The 17,852-nt window shown below is 37.7% G+C and overlaps 3 protein-coding genes across 5 annotated transcripts; 1 reads left to right on the top strand and 2 right to left on the bottom strand.

The window, feature by feature from the left end:
- Positions 1-10: 10 nt before the first annotated feature.
- Positions 11-3,170, bottom strand: LOC109160788 (UPF0481 protein At3g47200-like). 2 transcript variants are annotated; one of them, XM_019309032.1, is made up of 3 exons: positions 1,983-3,170; positions 393-988; positions 11-161 (listed from the first exon to the last, which is right to left on the bottom strand). In XM_019309032.1, the coding sequence occupies exons 1-2, from the start codon at positions 2,932-2,934 to the stop codon at positions 414-416; spliced, it is 1,527 nt and encodes a 508-aa protein (XP_019164577.1). In that variant the 5' UTR covers positions 2,935-3,170; the 3' UTR covers positions 11-161; positions 393-413. The 2 variants fall into 2 exon arrangements, with proteins under 2 accessions (XP_019164577.1, XP_019164576.1); XM_019309031.1 differs by lacking the exon at positions 11-161 and having other exon boundaries at positions 183-988.
- Positions 3,171-4,133: 963 nt separating this feature from the next.
- Positions 4,134-10,139, bottom strand: LOC109161092 (ALG-2 interacting protein X-like). Its single transcript, XM_019309427.1, has 9 exons — positions 9,773-10,139; positions 9,100-9,407; positions 7,893-8,846; positions 7,106-7,195; positions 6,624-6,692; positions 6,320-6,460; positions 6,018-6,066; positions 5,084-5,187; positions 4,134-4,957 (listed from the first exon to the last, which is right to left on the bottom strand). The coding sequence occupies exons 1-9, from the start codon at positions 10,137-10,139 to the stop codon at positions 4,406-4,408; spliced, it is 2,634 nt and encodes an 877-aa protein (XP_019164972.1). The 3' UTR covers positions 4,134-4,405.
- A 4,962-nt stretch (positions 10,140-15,101) lies between these two features.
- On the top strand, positions 15,102-17,829 carry LOC109161122 (sarcoplasmic reticulum histidine-rich calcium-binding protein). 2 transcript variants are annotated; one of them, XM_019309473.1, is made up of 3 exons: positions 15,102-15,220; positions 16,456-16,548; positions 16,930-17,829. In XM_019309473.1, exon 3 carries the CDS (start codon positions 16,955-16,957, stop codon positions 17,699-17,701), a length of 747 nt encoding a protein of 248 aa, XP_019165018.1. In that variant the 5' UTR covers positions 15,102-15,220; positions 16,456-16,548; positions 16,930-16,954; the 3' UTR covers positions 17,702-17,829. The 2 variants fall into 2 exon arrangements, with proteins under 2 accessions (XP_019165018.1, XP_019165017.1); XM_019309472.1 differs by having other exon boundaries at positions 15,103-15,220; positions 16,894-17,829.
- Positions 17,830-17,852: the final 23 nt, after the last annotated feature.

Below are 17,852 nucleotides of genomic sequence, written 5' to 3'. Positions count from 1 at the left end.
TTTATCTTTTAAATGTGATTTATAAACTATTACAAAGAATATACTTTACACCATGCTCACCTTCACATAGTGGTTGCTGATTAATCATCACTTCATTTGTGATTAATCGACCACTTATATTACAACTTGCAAACCCAATAACAATAGTTAAATGGAAAATCATATTCAAAGTCAAATTCCATACAAATTAAAAATTGAGAGACATTCCAACATGCCTACCAACTTCCTGCTTCTTCCCTAAAAGATTGAATCCCCAATCCTAAGATCCTTCACATTCCGACTTGATAGAGGGTTTGGAAGGATGTAAAATGACTCGGCAGCAGACAGAACCAAATGCTGGTGTACACAAAGGAATCTGCCTACTTTCTCAAACAGTTGATCAAATGAACAATATTTCACCCCAATTTAAGAAATTAAGCATGGTGAAACAAAAATGTGATTGCAAAAAACAAAGCAGCAGAAAGAGAAGAAACAAGAGCTAGAATTGCAACCACAAAAACTGCAGCACCCCAAGGCGTTCTGTGATACACATCACCCATTTTCTGCCACAAAACCTCTTTCTTCTTCTTCTTCTTCTCCTTCTTCTCCATTCCCACATTACTAAACCTGTTCACTTTCTCACACAGCCCCCTGTAGTAAAACTCCTCATCCTCACCATTAATCTTCACATGCAGGCTGTCAAACACACCAACAATCTCTTCATCATTCCCCATAGTACCACTCACAATTAATATTCCCTTTCTGCGAAGAAAGCTCACATCTTCTTTACATCGTATCAGACATTTCATGAGGTAAACATAGGATGCAACGTAGTGGTTGGTCGTCTGATGAGGCGTATACTCCTCTAGTGCAATGATGTTTCTGAACAAGGTTTCTGTGTGGTTCTCAACTTTTATTGGTGGGATGGCCAAGACGCCTCTGTCGTCATAGGTTATATCCAGTATGCTTTGATCAGTAGATGATAATGCCTTCTTCCTGAATTTGATGCCTTTATGAAAAATTGAATGGTAAATAACTTCATTAACCAAACTTAACACATGAAATGGTATCGTGACAATGTCAATAAAATGTAACTATGGCGCAGTATAGTCCGCGTAGCTAGCTTAATTAGTTGGTTTGATTAATCACTCTTGTGGGAAATTTACAGGTCATTAGGAGAACTTGACAGATCTGGCAAATTATATCGTGCACCAGGGTGCACAATGCATTGTGCACTTTAAGAGTTTATTTGTATTATGTTAAGAGTTTATGTATATTAGGTTAAGAGTTTATGTATATTATGTTAAAAGTTCATGTGTATTATGTTAAGAATTTATGTGTATTATGTTAAGAGTTCATATGTATTATGTTAAGAGTTGTATATTATGTATTATGTTAAGATTATGTATATTATATTAGGAGTTTATGTGTATTTTACTATACAATTATGCATACGGAATAGAGGATTTTTAGGGCGCACAATGCATTGTGCGCCCGATATAACAATTGTCAAATCTTAGGTTGGGGTGAGAACCTAGGAACCGGCTCACTCGCGATTTACATCTTCCCGCAGTTCTTGTGCAGATATTTTAGAGGCTTAGGATTAGTCTGGCATAAACTGGAAAACTAATGCATCAAACAAAATGCACAATATAGTCCCGCCTGGCTAGCTCAATTATTTCGACTTATCACTCTTATTGGGAGCCTAAGGTTATCATAGGCAAGAGGTGAGAACCTGGGAACTAAAGGCCATTCACGATTTACCTCTTCCATCGACTCTTAGACAGAGATTTTGAAGACTTAAACTAGTCTGGCCTAATATTTATTTTATTTTTTTAAAGGGCACAATTAGCCTGGCGGGCTAACTGATGAGTTGATTTGATCTATCACTCGTTATTGGGAGACAACCCATCATAAACAAGGCCTGAGAATTTGAGAACGGGACAATTTACTTCCTTCGATCAACGACCTTTGCACAATTAGTGGAATGTGGTTAGTTGTACCTGCAGCTTGAAGTTGAGTTGCAGAATAGAGATTCTTCTGCTCTCCAGTTGCAGTTGATTGCAATGGAGGAGTTGCAGGCAAGTAACAATGGCGAACGAGATCAAGTAAATGATACACAAACGGTCCAAATTTCTGATCCTGAGTCGCCGGCAATGATCCTTCCGGCGGCCGGTCGATCAACTTCCTGACGAATAACAGGAAGAGATGAGCGAGCGAGAAAGAGGAGCAGTCTTTGGGAAGAGGAACCACCTTATACAAATGCTCAACAACAAAAAACGGAATTTGATTCTCAGCCAAAATCAAATCGCTCCTGACGCCGGAGAACGCCTCCCGCGAGCTGAAACACGGATCGTCTTTCCGGCGGATTCCTCGGAACGCGAACCTGAGGAGGAGCTCGATGATGAAGCAACCGTCGAGCAACATCATCTCCACGAACTCGTCTCTCCCCAGGCCGATCATCCTCCCTTCTCCGCCGCCGCCGTAGCATTTCCTGGCTCGCGATTCTAACCGCCGCAATCGCTCGATGCAGGCGTCCAAGGCGGATTCCGTGTCCTGTCCGCCGCGGCTGAGCAGGGCGTTGAGGTACCGCCATTTCTGGACCTCCATGGCTCTCAGGGCGGCGTTTCCGCGGTGGAAGGGGCCGATCGAGACGCGTTTAGGGAAGTAGTTGTGTTCGTTGCCTTTGGAAACGTGTTGGGGGAGTCTGCAGATGCAATTGGAGATGGAGAGGGACTCCATTTTGGAGTTGATCGAGGAGAGGAGATTGAGAGTCTCCTCTGGAATGATTTCTACTGTGACATGATCGATCGTTGCGCTACTACTAGTACTAGCTGATCCTTGCATCTTTAATTTTGTTGAATATAATGAATGTATATGATGTGTGTGTAGATCGAAACTAGAGATTATAAGTAAAAGAAGATTATTGAGAGTGAATTGAAGGTTTGGTTTCATGGTGCCGACAGAAAGGAAAGTATTAGAGTGAAGATGGAGGGAGGGAGTAGAGTATTACTTGTTTGGAAATTAAAGTGAAGATGGAGGGAGGAAGTAGAGTATTACTTGTTTGGAAATTAAAGCATTACTAATAGTATAGTTATGTGGGGGGTGTATCTTTTCGGCCTTTAGTAGTGTTGTTGGGCAAAGCCCGGTGAAAGGTTAAGTATAAGAATTGGTGGCTAGCAAATGATGGTGAAGGGTAAAGTACTAAAGTTCAACACCATACTTCTAGAAAATGTGGAGACGGTGGTTTAAGTGGATAGACAAAAAACTGTGCAGTTAAGACTAATAAGTGCCGGAAGGGAGAGCTAGCTTGATCTTAAAAGTGTGAAAGACAACAGAATACAATATTATATTATATTTCAGGATATGTTAGGAAGTGAAGGTGTTTGAGAGTTAAAATGGGTACCTGTGCGATTTATCTTTTCAGGTCTTCCCCACCCGACTCGTTTTCTCTCTTCATCTCTTGTACGCGACAAGTCATGCATCACATATGAGTTAATTTAGCTCGTTTGACACCTCTTGATTATATAGTCTTACAAAATGGCGTGAATGACTCCACCCCTTAACATACTTTCGGGTAAACCCCGTCCCTTATGACTTTCGTCAACAAAAGAATTACAAAAAGATAAATCAATATAAACTACCCATAACTAAATATATGGCTCAAATCAACAAGGCCAATAAACGGTACTCATTAGGAGTTGAATTTGTAACCTTGTGATTACAAAGTAGCCCAATTTGACTAGAGTATGTAACACTTCGTTTTCTCTCTAGCAGGTGACATAATAATATATATTTTTGTTGGATGTACCCAATGTTTCCACCACCGGACCCAATGACTAGTCCCCTCGTTGAAAGGACAGCTGGCCTCCTCGTTAAAAGGACAACTAGCCTGGAGATTTAAGGTTGCTCCATACCCAAAGTCAAGGATTGAACCCTTGACCGAGGGATGAATCCCTTTCACCCAACCACACCCCCCAAGGTTCATGTACATAATATATTAATTATAATAATTGTAATAATTTATTAATTGCACATATATAATATATATGTTAATTGTAGTAGATATATAATTTATTAACTAAAGGTACATAATATATTATTACGAATACATAATTTGGATATGGTTCATAATGCAAAGTGAACATGGTCCATGGTATAATAATTGCCTCTTTGCCTACTTGGGCACTTGGCTACTACCCTGTAGCTTAGTATTATATATATTGACAAACAACGCATTCAATATCATCAATTTTCTACTCCATAGCAGTGGCTTATTATTGTTTCTATAGCTAATGCCACATTTTTACAAAATCTAAAAATTTGTTAACAGACTCAAAGTGCCCTAAATTTCAGTTCTACAAAGAGAGCACCCTATACATACAAGTATTTTCAGGCACCATCCAAATTCACAAGGAAATGACCATCATTGTCTGTAGTAGCCATTCTGGTTAGGAGGATACGGAGGAACGGTGTAAGGAGGTCGAGGCATAGACCCCGGTTGCTGAGGAGGTGCATTATAGTATGGACCACGCCACCCGGGATATGCAGGTTGAGCATACTCGTGGCTGGGTAATGGCTGCTGTTGGTATTGAGGATGTGGGTATGGGATACTCTGAGCTGGCAAATGATAAGGCGGCGGTGGCTGTTGAGGAGTAGCGTACGGGGAAGGCGGATGAGAAGCGTGATGGGGAGGCGGATGAGAAGGATGAGGATGAGGAGGATGAACGTAACTGGGGACTGTAGGCTGCTGAGGAGGCTGGTAGACAGGAGATTGGGTAAGCGGAGGAGGGTTGGGGCCGGTAGGTTGAGAATTCAGTTGCCCTACCGAAGGGTAATTATAGGCACCCGAAGGTTTAGAGTCCTGAAAACTGAGGCCGGAAATTTTTCTCTGGACTTCATCAATCATTTCCCGGCATTGCATATTTCTAGTATTCACAAAATCACTGCACTGCTGCTTCACATTTGTGATTGCATCCTGTTCAAAATTAATAGATAATATATTATACCTTGCCATAAGAGAAAAAAAAAAAAGAATAGAATTTTCCAGGTTGGATAAATTCAAAAACTGAGAACAATATAACTGAAAATTAAAAACCCATACCTGAAGAGTAACATAGAACTTCAATCCTTCATTGACATTATCCTTGATTTCTCGATATTTTGCGATGGCAGCCTCAATCTGCCTGTAGATCTTCTCACAAGTTGCTGAGAGTGTTGAAAAAAAAAATTCAAATCAAAAATCAAATGTCAATTCATAACAAAACTTTCGGGGTTGGGAAGAACAGAATGCAGGAAATGTAGTTACAATATAAAGAAACTTTAGGATGTGAAAAGTAAAATGAAGTTTACTGTTTACAACATTTGAAAGGAATGAATAGATGCAGGATTGATGAAGCAAGAAAAATCAATTATATGATATCATGTAGACCATCAGTTACCAAGATATGGGATATGGATGCAAGGGATACAAAATAATATACAGTGTGTAACATGCATATTCCATCACAAGAAGAGACGGAAATTAAAGATGCCAGAAGATAACGACACATGTAACAGAACTGCTTGATTACTTTGATGGTAGCAGGCACATAGCACCAAAAATACAATAAGCAGTTTATAGAAAAAGTATTGGCGATACAAAAACCTTCCAAAAACTCAATATACACCATAGTGTTATAATCATGATAATACCACTTGCACCAAAATTACAGGAACTCATCTTCCCACAATTACAGAAAGATAATGTACTAGACATTTATGATGGTGTGGATAAAATCCAATATGTGTGTTCTGTTTTATTCCGTTTCTTGTGAGACCACCCCACCCATCCAAAAAACACACACACATGCACTAGACAAATGGTGGTAGTGTAACTAAATACCGCATCTTTCTCTTCATGCAACCAAAATTTCTCTTCTACTAAATGAGAAACCTCAGGACTGAAGTCCAATTATTTTGTAATGTGGGACAAATAAAACCAGTAAGTATAAGCTATGTACTCATCCATAGTTTAAGCATAGAACTTAAAAGCATACCCTTATAATCCACAAGATTGAAAATTGAAGCAAACTCGTCATTTTGAGCCTGAAAAAACAAATAAATAATAAATCGTGTCATGAACAAACTATTGAAGGATATACCGAAGTAATTAGATGGTGCTCAGGGGAAAAAATTAGAAAACAAAAGAAAAAGAGAATAATTTGGGGGGAAAAGAAAAAAGAAAGAAAGAGAGCATATACAGCATCATGAGATTAAATTTTTGAGAGATTATGAAAATTATTGAGAAGGGAAAAAGCTGTCAAAAAGAATTTCCCCATTAAAGCTTTTCAAAAAGGACCTGAATTTGCATCAGTAATTGTTCTTGTGCCTCAATATTTTGCGCAATATCCTGACAAATGTGATCATACTTCCCTATCTCCTTTCTGAAAAGATCTTCATGAGAGCCTGTAGAAGTCATCAACTTAGGAAGGATATCATCCTGAGCAGTTTTCAAAAGAAAATGAATCAGAACTTCAGAGTGGTTGTGTTAGAAAGGTACAGATATCACTATATCAGAGAATGTAAGCAAGTTGGCCATTAAAATAAGTCTTTTGCTGAAATTTTTGAACTAGAAGCAGCACACATAAAGTTTGTAAATGCACCTTCCTCTTCATCTCCTTCAACATGTCTTCAAGGCCCGCCCTCTGAGCACCAAGACTTTCTAACTGCCTCTGTAGATGTAAAAATTGGAATCAAGTTGAAAGTCAAAAAGGAAAAAAGAAACATTGGTTAAATGACTATATTATCACAGAGGTTTTGCCTTTTCCCATGCCTGTCATATATGTAATGTAAGGGCGACATTTTAATTGGGCCACGATGAAATAACTATAATGTCCCTCCCATGTCAGCCATTTTTCAGATAAAACTTGGTTTTTTCATTATTTTCTATCACTTTATTATTAGGAATTTGGTATTGGATTTTTAAAGCATCTAATGATATTATTATAACTACTAATAATATATAGGGTGCAGAAAATCTTATTGCTATTTTTTCAGGGTATAAAACAATGCACGATTATCTAATATCTCAGTTTGCATAAGTTTTATTTAAGCAATGTATAGAACTAGGAAAGTTGGAAGTTACCAAACTCTGCTTCAGCACTCCAACTATGGCATCTTCATTGGCATCTAGAGACATCATTGGCCTTGCAAGGGTTGGAAGTGCAGATTCAATCTATTACAGAGCAGAACCATGTGTAAGATATGTGCTTTCGTTTGCATGCACAAGAAAGAAAGGAAAAGAGAGGAAAACTCTATAAAGTTCCCAATAAGTACAGTATTGAGGAACTGAGAGTGCGAATGACTTTTAAAATAAATTTAAAAAAATTAAATTTAAAAAAAAATAAAAATAATAAATAAATAAATAAGCAACCTGACAAAAAGCACAATGCTCATGATATAATTGAGAAACATGAATCAGACTCATGTCTTAACATATTTAAGGTTAAATACTTAACTACTTAAGACAAAGATTTCCTCATGCAGAGACAAGACCACAAACAAAATGTTGAAATAAAGTAGTCCTCCTAGTCATGGACTCATGGGGCACAAAAAATTTGATTTCAAACAAATAATTTAGTACTCCTTAAGTAGTACTCAAATGCTCAAATGCTCAAATGCTAACTTATTATCAAACTCAAATGCTCAAAGTTTATCATAAATCTCTCAGAAGCATCCATCTAACGTAGTTTTAAAACATAATCAGAAATATTAACTGCTTTGATCTTTTCAATGCTCCATGCTGATGAATCTAGGAACTTAGATAAGAACTGGTTTAAATTAACTACGAAGCTCATCTTATTGATGCATATAAACTTTATCTCCCCTCAGAACATGAGGAAATAGAATAAAATAGTTGTGCAGATACATACTGGACGGCGGTCAAGTATTGACATGAGCACAGCATGATCCCTCACAGATCGCTCAATTCTGGCATCACTCTCTGTTGCTTGCTTCAGATTTGCTGCAAACCTGTTTAATCTTTCCTGCAAGTTCTTTGTTAGGGTACTAGATTGAGGCCTAGTCCAACGTGTTCCAAATTGGCTTCTAAATTGAGCATCCTCCATTGCTTCCTTTTGCAAAAGTTCCTCAGTTTGGACAAGCAGCTCCTGATTCACCCTCCTCAGATCTTTGAGTTGTTCAAGGTCACCTTCCAAAGCAGCTGGACCCCCACAAATTTGTACTGCCTCTGCATCTTCTTTCAGCACTTTAGGTAAAGTGGAATTTCCCTCCAAGGCAAGAATTGAATCAGGCAGGTCCATTTCCTTAAGCCTCACACGAGCTAGTTCACTTCCCTGTTGTAGTTTCTCAGCTTGAGTCCTGATGACATCATCAACCATTTCAGTATACCTAGAAAGAGCTTTGGCACTGCTATCAGGAACAAGACTGGAAAACATCTTTTCCTTGGTTGCATCCAGCACCTCATTCATTAGCATAGGTTTGACCATTGAAAATGCAGGAAGAGCTGTCAAAGAACTAGCTGGAGGAACCCTCATGAGATAAACTCTATCATTCTCCTTCACAGCTCTCTCCAGGTTATGATTTAGGTTGGTTTCTAATTTATTTGCAGCATCTATTAGCTGCTGCATAGCCCCCTTCGGTGATGATTTTTTTGTGTCAGACAAGGCACTGATCCCACACTTCAACCTCGCAATCTCCTCAGCAATCTCTTCTTTCTCATGGAGTTCTAAACTATACCTATAACAAGCCTCTGCATAAAACAAGGCTGCCTTAATCTGGACATGTGTTAGCCAGGTTTTGTCAAAATGCTGGTTCAGAGGTGCCGAATTTAATGCAGACAAAGCTTCTTCATAAAATATCCCAACCTGTAATGATGTCCACTTTATGGTCAAACATTTACAATAATTGCTAATTGATGGCAGTCAAGCCTCATGAATTACATATAGTAAACTGCAGCAGAACCAACTTCCCAGTTACCATTGGTTATTATAACATTAGAGTATTAGACTACTTGGGGACCCATACCAAGCATGATAAAAAAGATGAGAATAATGTTCTAGAACTACAGACCAGACCTACAAGCAGCAAAAAAGAAAGCACTGAGAATCACCAACCAACCTGTCTAGAAATTTTTGCACAAACCCCAGGAGTGCTTCCCTTGGCAATAGTATTCTCAAAAACACATTCCTGAGCCTGAGCCAGCATCAGCCTTTCCAACATCCCAGCACACTCCACAGACACATCCACAGTGGTGGAGTTCCCCGTAGATGCCTTCATTGCCACATTATCTTTCAAGAAAGTAAATGCCCCAGCTGCTGCTATAAATGAGTGAGATGCCTGCCTTCTCCCATCAACAGATGATCGATCAAAACTCAGCCCCATTTGACTATGAACTGCCCCCAAATTAAACAGAACCGCAGCTTTTTCTATAAAAACAAGTTTATTTATCACTAAAACCAACTCAAAATAATATGGAATGGTAACTACAGAGTAAATTTAATCATTGCCAGGTACCATATACTTATATTTCTTAAAATCACTTCTCTGAATACAATATTTTCTGGTCTCTACTTCCACTACCACAGCTAATGACACAACTGCCAACCAAATCTAACAAGCTCACTCTATAAGTTCCAGATAGTTAATACACATGAGCTAGCAAACACCATTCTGTACTCAATATCCACTTTACCGAGTAGTCATCAATTGCACCACTAAATGGAGATGAAATGATATAAATAGTCCAGTTCAAAATATCTAAGCTCAAAATAAATCAAATTGATGAATATACCCAAATGAATGTTCTGCTGAACAGCCTTCTGCTTGTTTTTGAAGGCATCGTACCAGGTAAACGTCACCGTGTTGATATGATCCTTGTCGGCGGAGATAGGGAAGCGAGACTCGACGGCGCAGAGAGCTCTAAAGTACTTCTGGAGGAGATCGCGGCGAGCGGGGAGGGAATCTGAGATTCCACGCTCGAGCTCGGAGCGGAGCTCCCTGAGCGTTTCGAGGTCGTCCTCGAGGCTCTGAGCCTCCCGCTCGGAGTAGTGGACGACGATGAAGTTGCGGAGCGGGCGGTAGAGGTCAATAGACACTGTCTTCTTCTCGTAGATTGCTAGCATGACGTTTGTAGTCGCCGACGACGACGGCGACGCCATTATTCACGGTGGCGGTAGTGGTGGCGGATCAGGTATTCTGACAGCAAGGTATAGACGTACAGTGTTATAGAGACTTTTGTGCGAGTCAATGAAAGTTTTTGGGGGAGACTGTAATTTTCATGAAACTGAAATTTTCTCTAACAGCGTTGTTAGAAGGGAAAGTGGAAAAGACCGAGTAGTTAGCTTGACAAAAGGAAATTTCCTAGTAAGGGGGTGTTTGGTTCAAACATTATAATTAAAATTTAGAATCCTCAAAATAAGCTTAGTTCGTTGAGTTAGATCATTTCGTCTTTGCCAAATAGATGGGGCAGATTTTGAATTTTATGGTTCGTATTTTGATGGATTTTTTAATTCACTCTGATAAAATGGTAGATGTTTGCGAGACAGGTTGATCGAGGCCCGCTAAGTCCGTCTAGTATATATACATTATTAATATTAGTGTGTGTGTATATTATATATATATATATATATATATATATATATATATATATATATATATATATGTATGTATAACATTTTATATAATTATATATAAATATATGTTAATTTATTTATTTATATTGATAAAATGTATTAGTAAGTAGTACATTGCATAAATTACGGAGTATTTGTTATTGTCTTATAGGTTCACATAGAGTTAATTCCACAATGATGTACCTTCTCTTTGGTGGCAAATTCAAATTTAGCTTCAGATTATCGTTTCTACAAACATCTAATACTATTATTTTTTGGATACTTTTAGTCTTTCTCGTGACTTTTCATGTTTTTAGTAAGGGTATTTTTTTGTCTTTCATATTTTTCTTTTGTTATTTTTCCATCTTCAATCGGTTTAATTGTTTTAGAACTTTAGGTAACCTATGATTTTTAGTAACCATATTTTTCAACCAATTTTTAGTAAAGTCCTAAACTAATTAAACTGGATGAAATTTAAAAAAAAAAAAAAAAAAAAAAAAAAAAAAAAAAAAGTTAATTCCAGCATTAGTCCTCCGACTATTGTGATTTTCCATAATTAGTCCTTAACTTCTAATTTGGACATTTAGACACTTGAGTATCAAAATGTTTCCAATTATGGTCCTTCCGTTAACACCTGGTTAAATGACCGTCAAATTGAGGGCTAAAATTGTCTTCTAACATACTTTTTGTATAATACGTCATCGCCGGCAGGGGTGGTGGATGGCAGAGATTTGCTGCGGTTTGGTGAACGAGAGCGAGGCGTCGTCGCTGTGCGAGTCGAGCTCTTGGTCAGCTAGGAGGAGGAGGCTTCACACCTAAATGCCCAGATCTACTATTCTTATCAACTACTGCATCAGAAGCAACTTCATCTGCTAAATTTCCATTACAACACTCATCCAAACTATTAAGATCACCCAAACTAAATTTTCATTCCCCGACGCGATAACCTTGAAATCACCATCATCCTCGTTATCCACCAGCTTGTCAAAGGACCTCAAATGGAGGATTTGAAGCCATATGTTCAATTCACTCAAGCTCCAGTCTTAACAAATTGCTATAAAATTGGTTTTTAAAAAAATCGCTACATATTTCACAATACACTCAAATTTCGAGCTTTTCCCAATCAGATCTGAGCTCAAAATCAACCGTCACACACAGACCTCTCAAACCGACATATAGGGTTCTTCAACTTCGAACAAACCAAACCAAACCAAACAAAAACAAAACGAAAATTTTCAGAACAAAAAAACGCCTGCTCGTATCGAAGTGCCATAGAAAACGAAGAATCTAAAATCCAAATCTAGGGTTCTTCAAAAAACGCTTGCCTCCAATTTTGAGTCCAGATGATTCCTCTATTCTTTTTGAGTCAGTAGAGCTTCCAAAATACGGCATGGATTCCGTCTGTGGACGGAGGCGCGGGACATGGAAGATGCGGTTGCGGTTCATCCGTGGTTTTGCGTCATGGATCGCGAAAATAACAACGAATTGCACTACTTCGCAGTGTATGACGGCCATGGATGCTCTCATGTAAGCTTTAACAATTTCAAATTAAAAAGCCTTTCCCCTGTTTTTATATTTCTATTACAACGATGAAGTATTATATGTAAAATGTTAAAAGACAAATTTAACCCTCAGTTTGACGTCTACTTAACCCAGTGTTGATGGAAGGACTAATATTGGAAACATTTTGATAGTCAAGTGTCTAAATTGTCCAAATTAAAAGTCGATGACTAATTATGGAAAATTACGATAGTCAGATGACCAATGCTGGAATTAATTCAAAAAAAAAAATAACAAAAGAAAAATATGAAGAGGCAAAAATATCCTTACTAAAAATAGGAAAAGTCAAAAGTGTCCAAAAAATAATAGTTTGGGATGTTAAATGGCAAAAACGATAGTTTATAACTAAATTTGAAATTGTAACCAAAGATAATTAATCTTTAGTGGAATTAACTCATTCACATACGAAGTATTATGTATTTGATTATTTATTAACTCATTAGGATTCAGATGATGCTTCAACTACACCCAAAAGAAAAAAATTTGACTATCGACGAATGGTCGCCTTCTTTCTTCTTTTAAGAAGGAGACCACTAGTGTCACATTCTTTGTATAAAATGTGACCATTGGGGTCTCTTTCTTCACAAAAAAGGCAACTAGTTGGTCGCTTTCTCAATCGGATAAGGTGCCGTTCATATGTTGTTGTCGATTGCATGATTTAAGTATCATGATCTAAACTTCTTCCAATTATCAGAATTATCATTGATTTAAACTTGATCAATTGACATCTCTACTTTCGACATATGTTTTTGAAATAATAAATATTTTTATTTTAAATTATGATTTGGATGCGCATATTTGAACGAGTTAATTGCCGAAATTGTTATTTGACTATAGCGAAATTACCAATTTGGTCATTGACTATTTTTTTGACCAATTAAGTCCCTCAACTTTAAAAATCTTAACCAATTTGGTCATCCGTTTGTTTGACCGTTAACTTGGGACCAAATTGGTAATTCGCTAGTCAATGGACCACTTGGATATGGACTATGTAAACATCATAACACATAATATAGAACTTTTGATAACAAACCATAAAGAAATCAAATAAAACATTTACGAGAGATACCTGTGGGAATATGAGCTGAACGGCAGAGCAAGCAGCAAGGGAATTGGATTTACTTTTTATTTATTTATTATTATTTTTTTAAAAATCAAACAGTATTCGGTTTAGTTCAATTTTTTACCGAACAATTCGGACCAGTTCGGATAGACTTTTTATCGAACCATTCAGTATACAAGAATCCAATACCGTTCGGTTGTTCGGTATATTACCGAACAAATTGGTTCGATACGGTTCGATTCGAGAAAACTAAATCGAATTGCACATCCCTAAAGTTAATTACCAAAATGGTCCATTAACTATAGCGAAATTATCAATTTGGTCCCAAATTAACAGTTGATTAATGGTCAAACAAACGGATGACCAAATTGATTAAAATTTTTAAAATTAAGGGACTTAATTAATTTTAAAAATAGTCAAAGACTAAATTAATAATTTTGCTATAGTTAAAGGACTAGTTTACTAATTAACTCTATTTGAACCAAGCACTTTGTATTTCTTTAAAAACATATATTTTAGGGATAAGGGTCAAATAGACCCTTGAACTGTTAATGAAAATGCAATTAACCCCTTCAACTACAAAATGCTTCAATTAAGCACTTCAACTTTTTTAAAAAATGCAATTGGAACTTTTTATAGGTTACCAAGTAAAATGTTAACCTGTAATATATTTAAACAATTAAATAAAAAGATTTATTTCTTTAATTTTGTATTCATCTACTCAGATAGTGTGACCTACAGCACCACCTCTTCCGCTCAGCTTGCTAGACCACCCATTTTCGTCGTCCAGTGCCGTCTCTCTCTCCCTTTCTCTTCACCGGGAAAAATGGTTAAGGCAAAGACAAGAGGTAGAAGCGTCGGCAAGACTCTCATCGCAGCTCACCCTGGAAAGCTAAAATCACTGCCTCCAATTGCGCTGCACCATTGCCACGCCATCTTCAGATATCTTGGTGGTGGCGCTTATTTCATCATTGCGCTGAACTCTAACTTATTTCATCATCAATACAATCTCCTCAAGATACCTTGGTGGTGGCCACATAGTTTCATTGACAATCGACGAATCTGACGCGATGGTTGTCACCCAAGAAGTTCCGCCGGCGGTGTTCCTCCTTGTGCTATCCGTCCTTTCCACCGCTCATGTTTTTTTCAGCTCAAGGACGGCGACCGCAGTGAAAACTAAATGGTGGTCCGAAGATGGCGGACGGCTTAGTTTTCACTTCATCGGCCATCGCAGTGTTCGGTCGACGGAAGTGGTCCGAAGATGCCGTGGCAGTGGTGCAGCGCAATAGGAGGCGGTGATTTTAGCTTTCCAGCGCGAGCTGCAATGAGAGTCTTGCCGACGCTTCTACCTCATGTCTTTGCCTTAACCATTTTTTTCCGGTGAAGAGAAACTCCGATGGAGAGAGAGATAGCACCGGAAAGCAACAACGAGAATGGGTGGTCTCGAAAGCTGAGCGGAGGTAGTGGTGCTGCACGTCTCGCCATTGAAAGCAATGAATATAGAAGAAATAATTTTTTTTATTTAAATTATTTTTTTGAACCATTTATTTAATTATTTAAATATATTAATGTTAAATCAGCTAATTTTAACATATTACTTGATAGTAACCTATAAAAACATCTACTTGCATTCTTTTTTAAAGTTGAAGTGCCTAATCGAAGCATTTTGTAGTTGAAGGGGCTAATTGCACTTTCATTAATAATTCAAGGGTGTATTTGACCCTTATCCCTATATTTTAACGTCATAAAGACAATTCCTTAATTATAAAAAAATAATAATAAAAAAAAAAAAGTAAAAAACGCGGCATATCTCAATTATTATCCGTTTAAGCGGTTTAGGAATTGCTTACGCTCCCCTCTCTCTCTCTCTATATATACCCCTCCATCGGCGAATTTTCTAGATGCCCAAACCACCCTCCTCTTCATTCTTCCCATAATAATTCAAGGTCAAACCTGTTCTTCTCCGCCGGCCCCTTCAGATCTGTCTCTCTCTTTCTCCCTTAAGGTATTCTATTCCTCCACTTTCTTAATCTGTATGTTGAATTCCCCTTTTTGTGCATGAGTGGCTTCGTTCTTGTGTAAATGCTACTTTGATTTGCTCAATCAGTTGTATCATAATCTGGGCTTTTTTTTTTTTTTTTTTAAAAAAAAGTTTTTAATGGAAGCATGAAAGATGGTTCCTTTTTCTCAGTCAGATTTTAAATTCCGAAAGTGTTGTTTTATCAGCGATTATAGTCAATTTTTTATCAGCTGTATTTTTTTTTTTTTTTTTTTTAAAGTTAGGGTTTGAATCTTACAGTGCTTCAATTTTCCAGTGATTAGGGTTCTATGTATTTCTCTTTTGAGCATATTCTGAGAAATCAGATCTTCTCAACTTTGGGTCCTCGGAATACTGTAGAAAGATTGCTGTTCTTTATCAGTTAGGACTATATATATATGAGGATTCTGTTGAGAACTCCTCCCCGGTCAAAAGTGTGGACACACCCATACCCTCCATCTTGACAAATCAACCATTGATGAACCCATATGAACCACACACACACATATATATAGGCTATGGGTGTTTAACTTGGAAGGACCATTGGTTGTTAAAATTTGAAAGTCAAAAGACCACGAATAGTAACAATTTGAAAGTTGAAGGACCACGTGGGGTCAATTTGAAAGTTTAAGACTAAACGTGGTTAAACCATTATACTCAGAGCACCTTAGATGGTATTATATATATATATATATATATATATATATATATATGGGAGGGTTTAGGTAATTAAAAATTTCCACATGTGCTTAGATCAACCCTCACATTTTACTGGATGATTGTGTGTGTGTATATATATGTGTGTGTGTGTGTGTATATATATATATATATATATATATATATATATATATATATATATATATATATATATATATATATGAAAGTTCTATGCGTACGGGCATGATAACTGGTGACGGGGTACATGCCGATCAGCACCTAGCCTTTCCCATACATTTTAAACTAGAGACGTTTTTACTTGAATGATTTTGTAATTTGTATGGATTTCTTGTGGTGAGCTGATTACTTGTTAATTATGGTAGATGTGTAGTTGTGAGATGCAAGAATAGAGCTTTGTTTTAGGATTTTTTTTTTTCTCTCTTTTATGGAACTATATTCTTAGATTTCAGTTATGGTAAGCTTCAATCAAGGTATTTTAAGTAGAGGTAATATAACATTGAAATCTTTATTGGATATGATTTCAGATTTGTGCAACCTTGTGTGGAGAGAGAATAGTCGAAGCTTGGCTTTTGATAAGGGAAGTTTGACTTCTTCGGCATTCATATAATTGTTACAAGGTAAGGAACTGGCTCTATCTTGCTCTATTTCGATGCGTTTCTTGTAAAAACAAGCAAATAGTTTGAATCTTTGCTCTAAATTCATGGTTATTATGTAATGAACTTCGAAGAAAAATATTTGATTGAGATGAATTATAGGTTACATTTATCATGATGAAGTTGAGTTGTTAGCATATTCATGAATTATATGCTTAAATGTTTTTGGGAGATCACACTTCATCTTCATTCCAATATTCTTGTTTCACAAAATTTGTGCTTGGCTAGAATTTGCGTAGTTTATATCTTTGGTTATGTTGTCTTTTTTTTTGATGGAGGAGCTAACATTGTTTCATTCTCATCTTTGAGATGTGCACTTCTGGTCATCATCATACCAAAATGCAGAATTTTTGTTGTCATTTGCATTTGAATGGACGCCAAGAAATTTATACAATTGGTGGAGGAGAAAAAGAAGAGGGCTTTGGAGAAGAACGAAGCTCGGTTGAAATGGGAGGAGAAGCTTGAAGCGGTGGCAGCAAAGGGGTGGGCAGATGCTAAAGCCAAAGAGAAGAAGGTGAAAGCTTCAAAGAACAAGAGGAGATCCGACTCGGAATCTGATAGTGACGGTGAAAGTGATGGCGGTAGAAAAGCCGTGAAAAGGTCTCACAAGAGGCATAAAAGGCACCACCACCATCATCACTCTTCTGATGACGAAGATGACAACAATGGGACGAGGCGACACCACAAAAAGCATCACAAGCGTCATCGGCGATCACATTCTTCTGGCGGCTCGGAATCTTCTAGCGATGACGATGACGGTGCTGGGAGAAGAAGACACCACGCTAAGCATCACAGGCATCATCAGCGTCGCAGGCAAGTGGACTCGAGTGCTTCCGATGAGGACCATCATAAGAGAGGTAGTCATGGAAGGCACCGCAGCAGCAAGCATCACCACCACCGCTCTCACAGTCACGATTCAACATCATCGGACACTGAACGGGACAGAAGTAGATCCCTAAGCAAGTCAGGTGATGAAATCGATGAATCTGACAGGAACGAGAAGCAGCACAAGAAGAATCATCATCATCATCACCGTCATGGGCATCGCCATAACAGCCATAAACAACAGCAACAGGAGCAGGAACCTGATGATAATAAACAGCATGAGTCAGAGTGAGTGGATGCTTAGGGGTCTCTCTGCTAATTCACATGTTCACTGCTTTTTTATTCATCACCAAACTCTTCACCATTGACATGTTGTGTATTTCTGCTTCCTTTATTAATTTGTACTATTTGGAGACATTAGCCATTGGCTTTGATTGGCATTC

Source organism: Ipomoea nil, unplaced genomic scaffold (assembly GCF_001879475.1).
Source record: "Ipomoea nil cultivar Tokyo-kokei standard unplaced genomic scaffold, Asagao_1.1 scaffold2921, whole genome shotgun sequence".
NCBI lineage: Eukaryota > Viridiplantae > Streptophyta > Magnoliopsida > Solanales > Convolvulaceae > Ipomoea > Ipomoea nil.
The sequence above is the reverse complement of the archived record's forward strand: the minus strand, read 5'-3'. Positions and strand labels throughout refer to the sequence as shown.

Coding starts and splice junctions, on each gene's coding strand:
- LOC109160788 (XM_019309032.1), bottom strand. CDS start 2,934: ATGAAACCAAACCTTCAATTCACTCTCAATAATCTTCTTTTACTTATA. Junction 989..1,982: donor AACTCAACTTCAAGCTGCAG/GTACAACTAACC, acceptor TTTTTCATAAAG/GCATCAAATTCAGGAAGAAG.
- LOC109161092 (XM_019309427.1), bottom strand. CDS start 10,139: ATGGCGTCGCCGTCGTCGTCGGCGACTACAAACGTCATGCTAGCAATC. Junction 5,188..6,017: donor CAATCTTGTGGATTATAAGG/GTATGCTTTTAA, acceptor CAACACTCTCAG/CAACTTGTGAGAAGATCTAC. Junction 4,958..5,083: donor AGTTCTATGTTACTCTTCAG/GTATGGGTTTTT, acceptor AATTTTGAACAG/GATGCAATCACAAATGTGAA.
- LOC109161122 (XM_019309473.1), top strand. CDS start 16,955: ATGGACGCCAAGAAATTTATACAATTGGTGGAGGAGAAAAAGAAGAGG.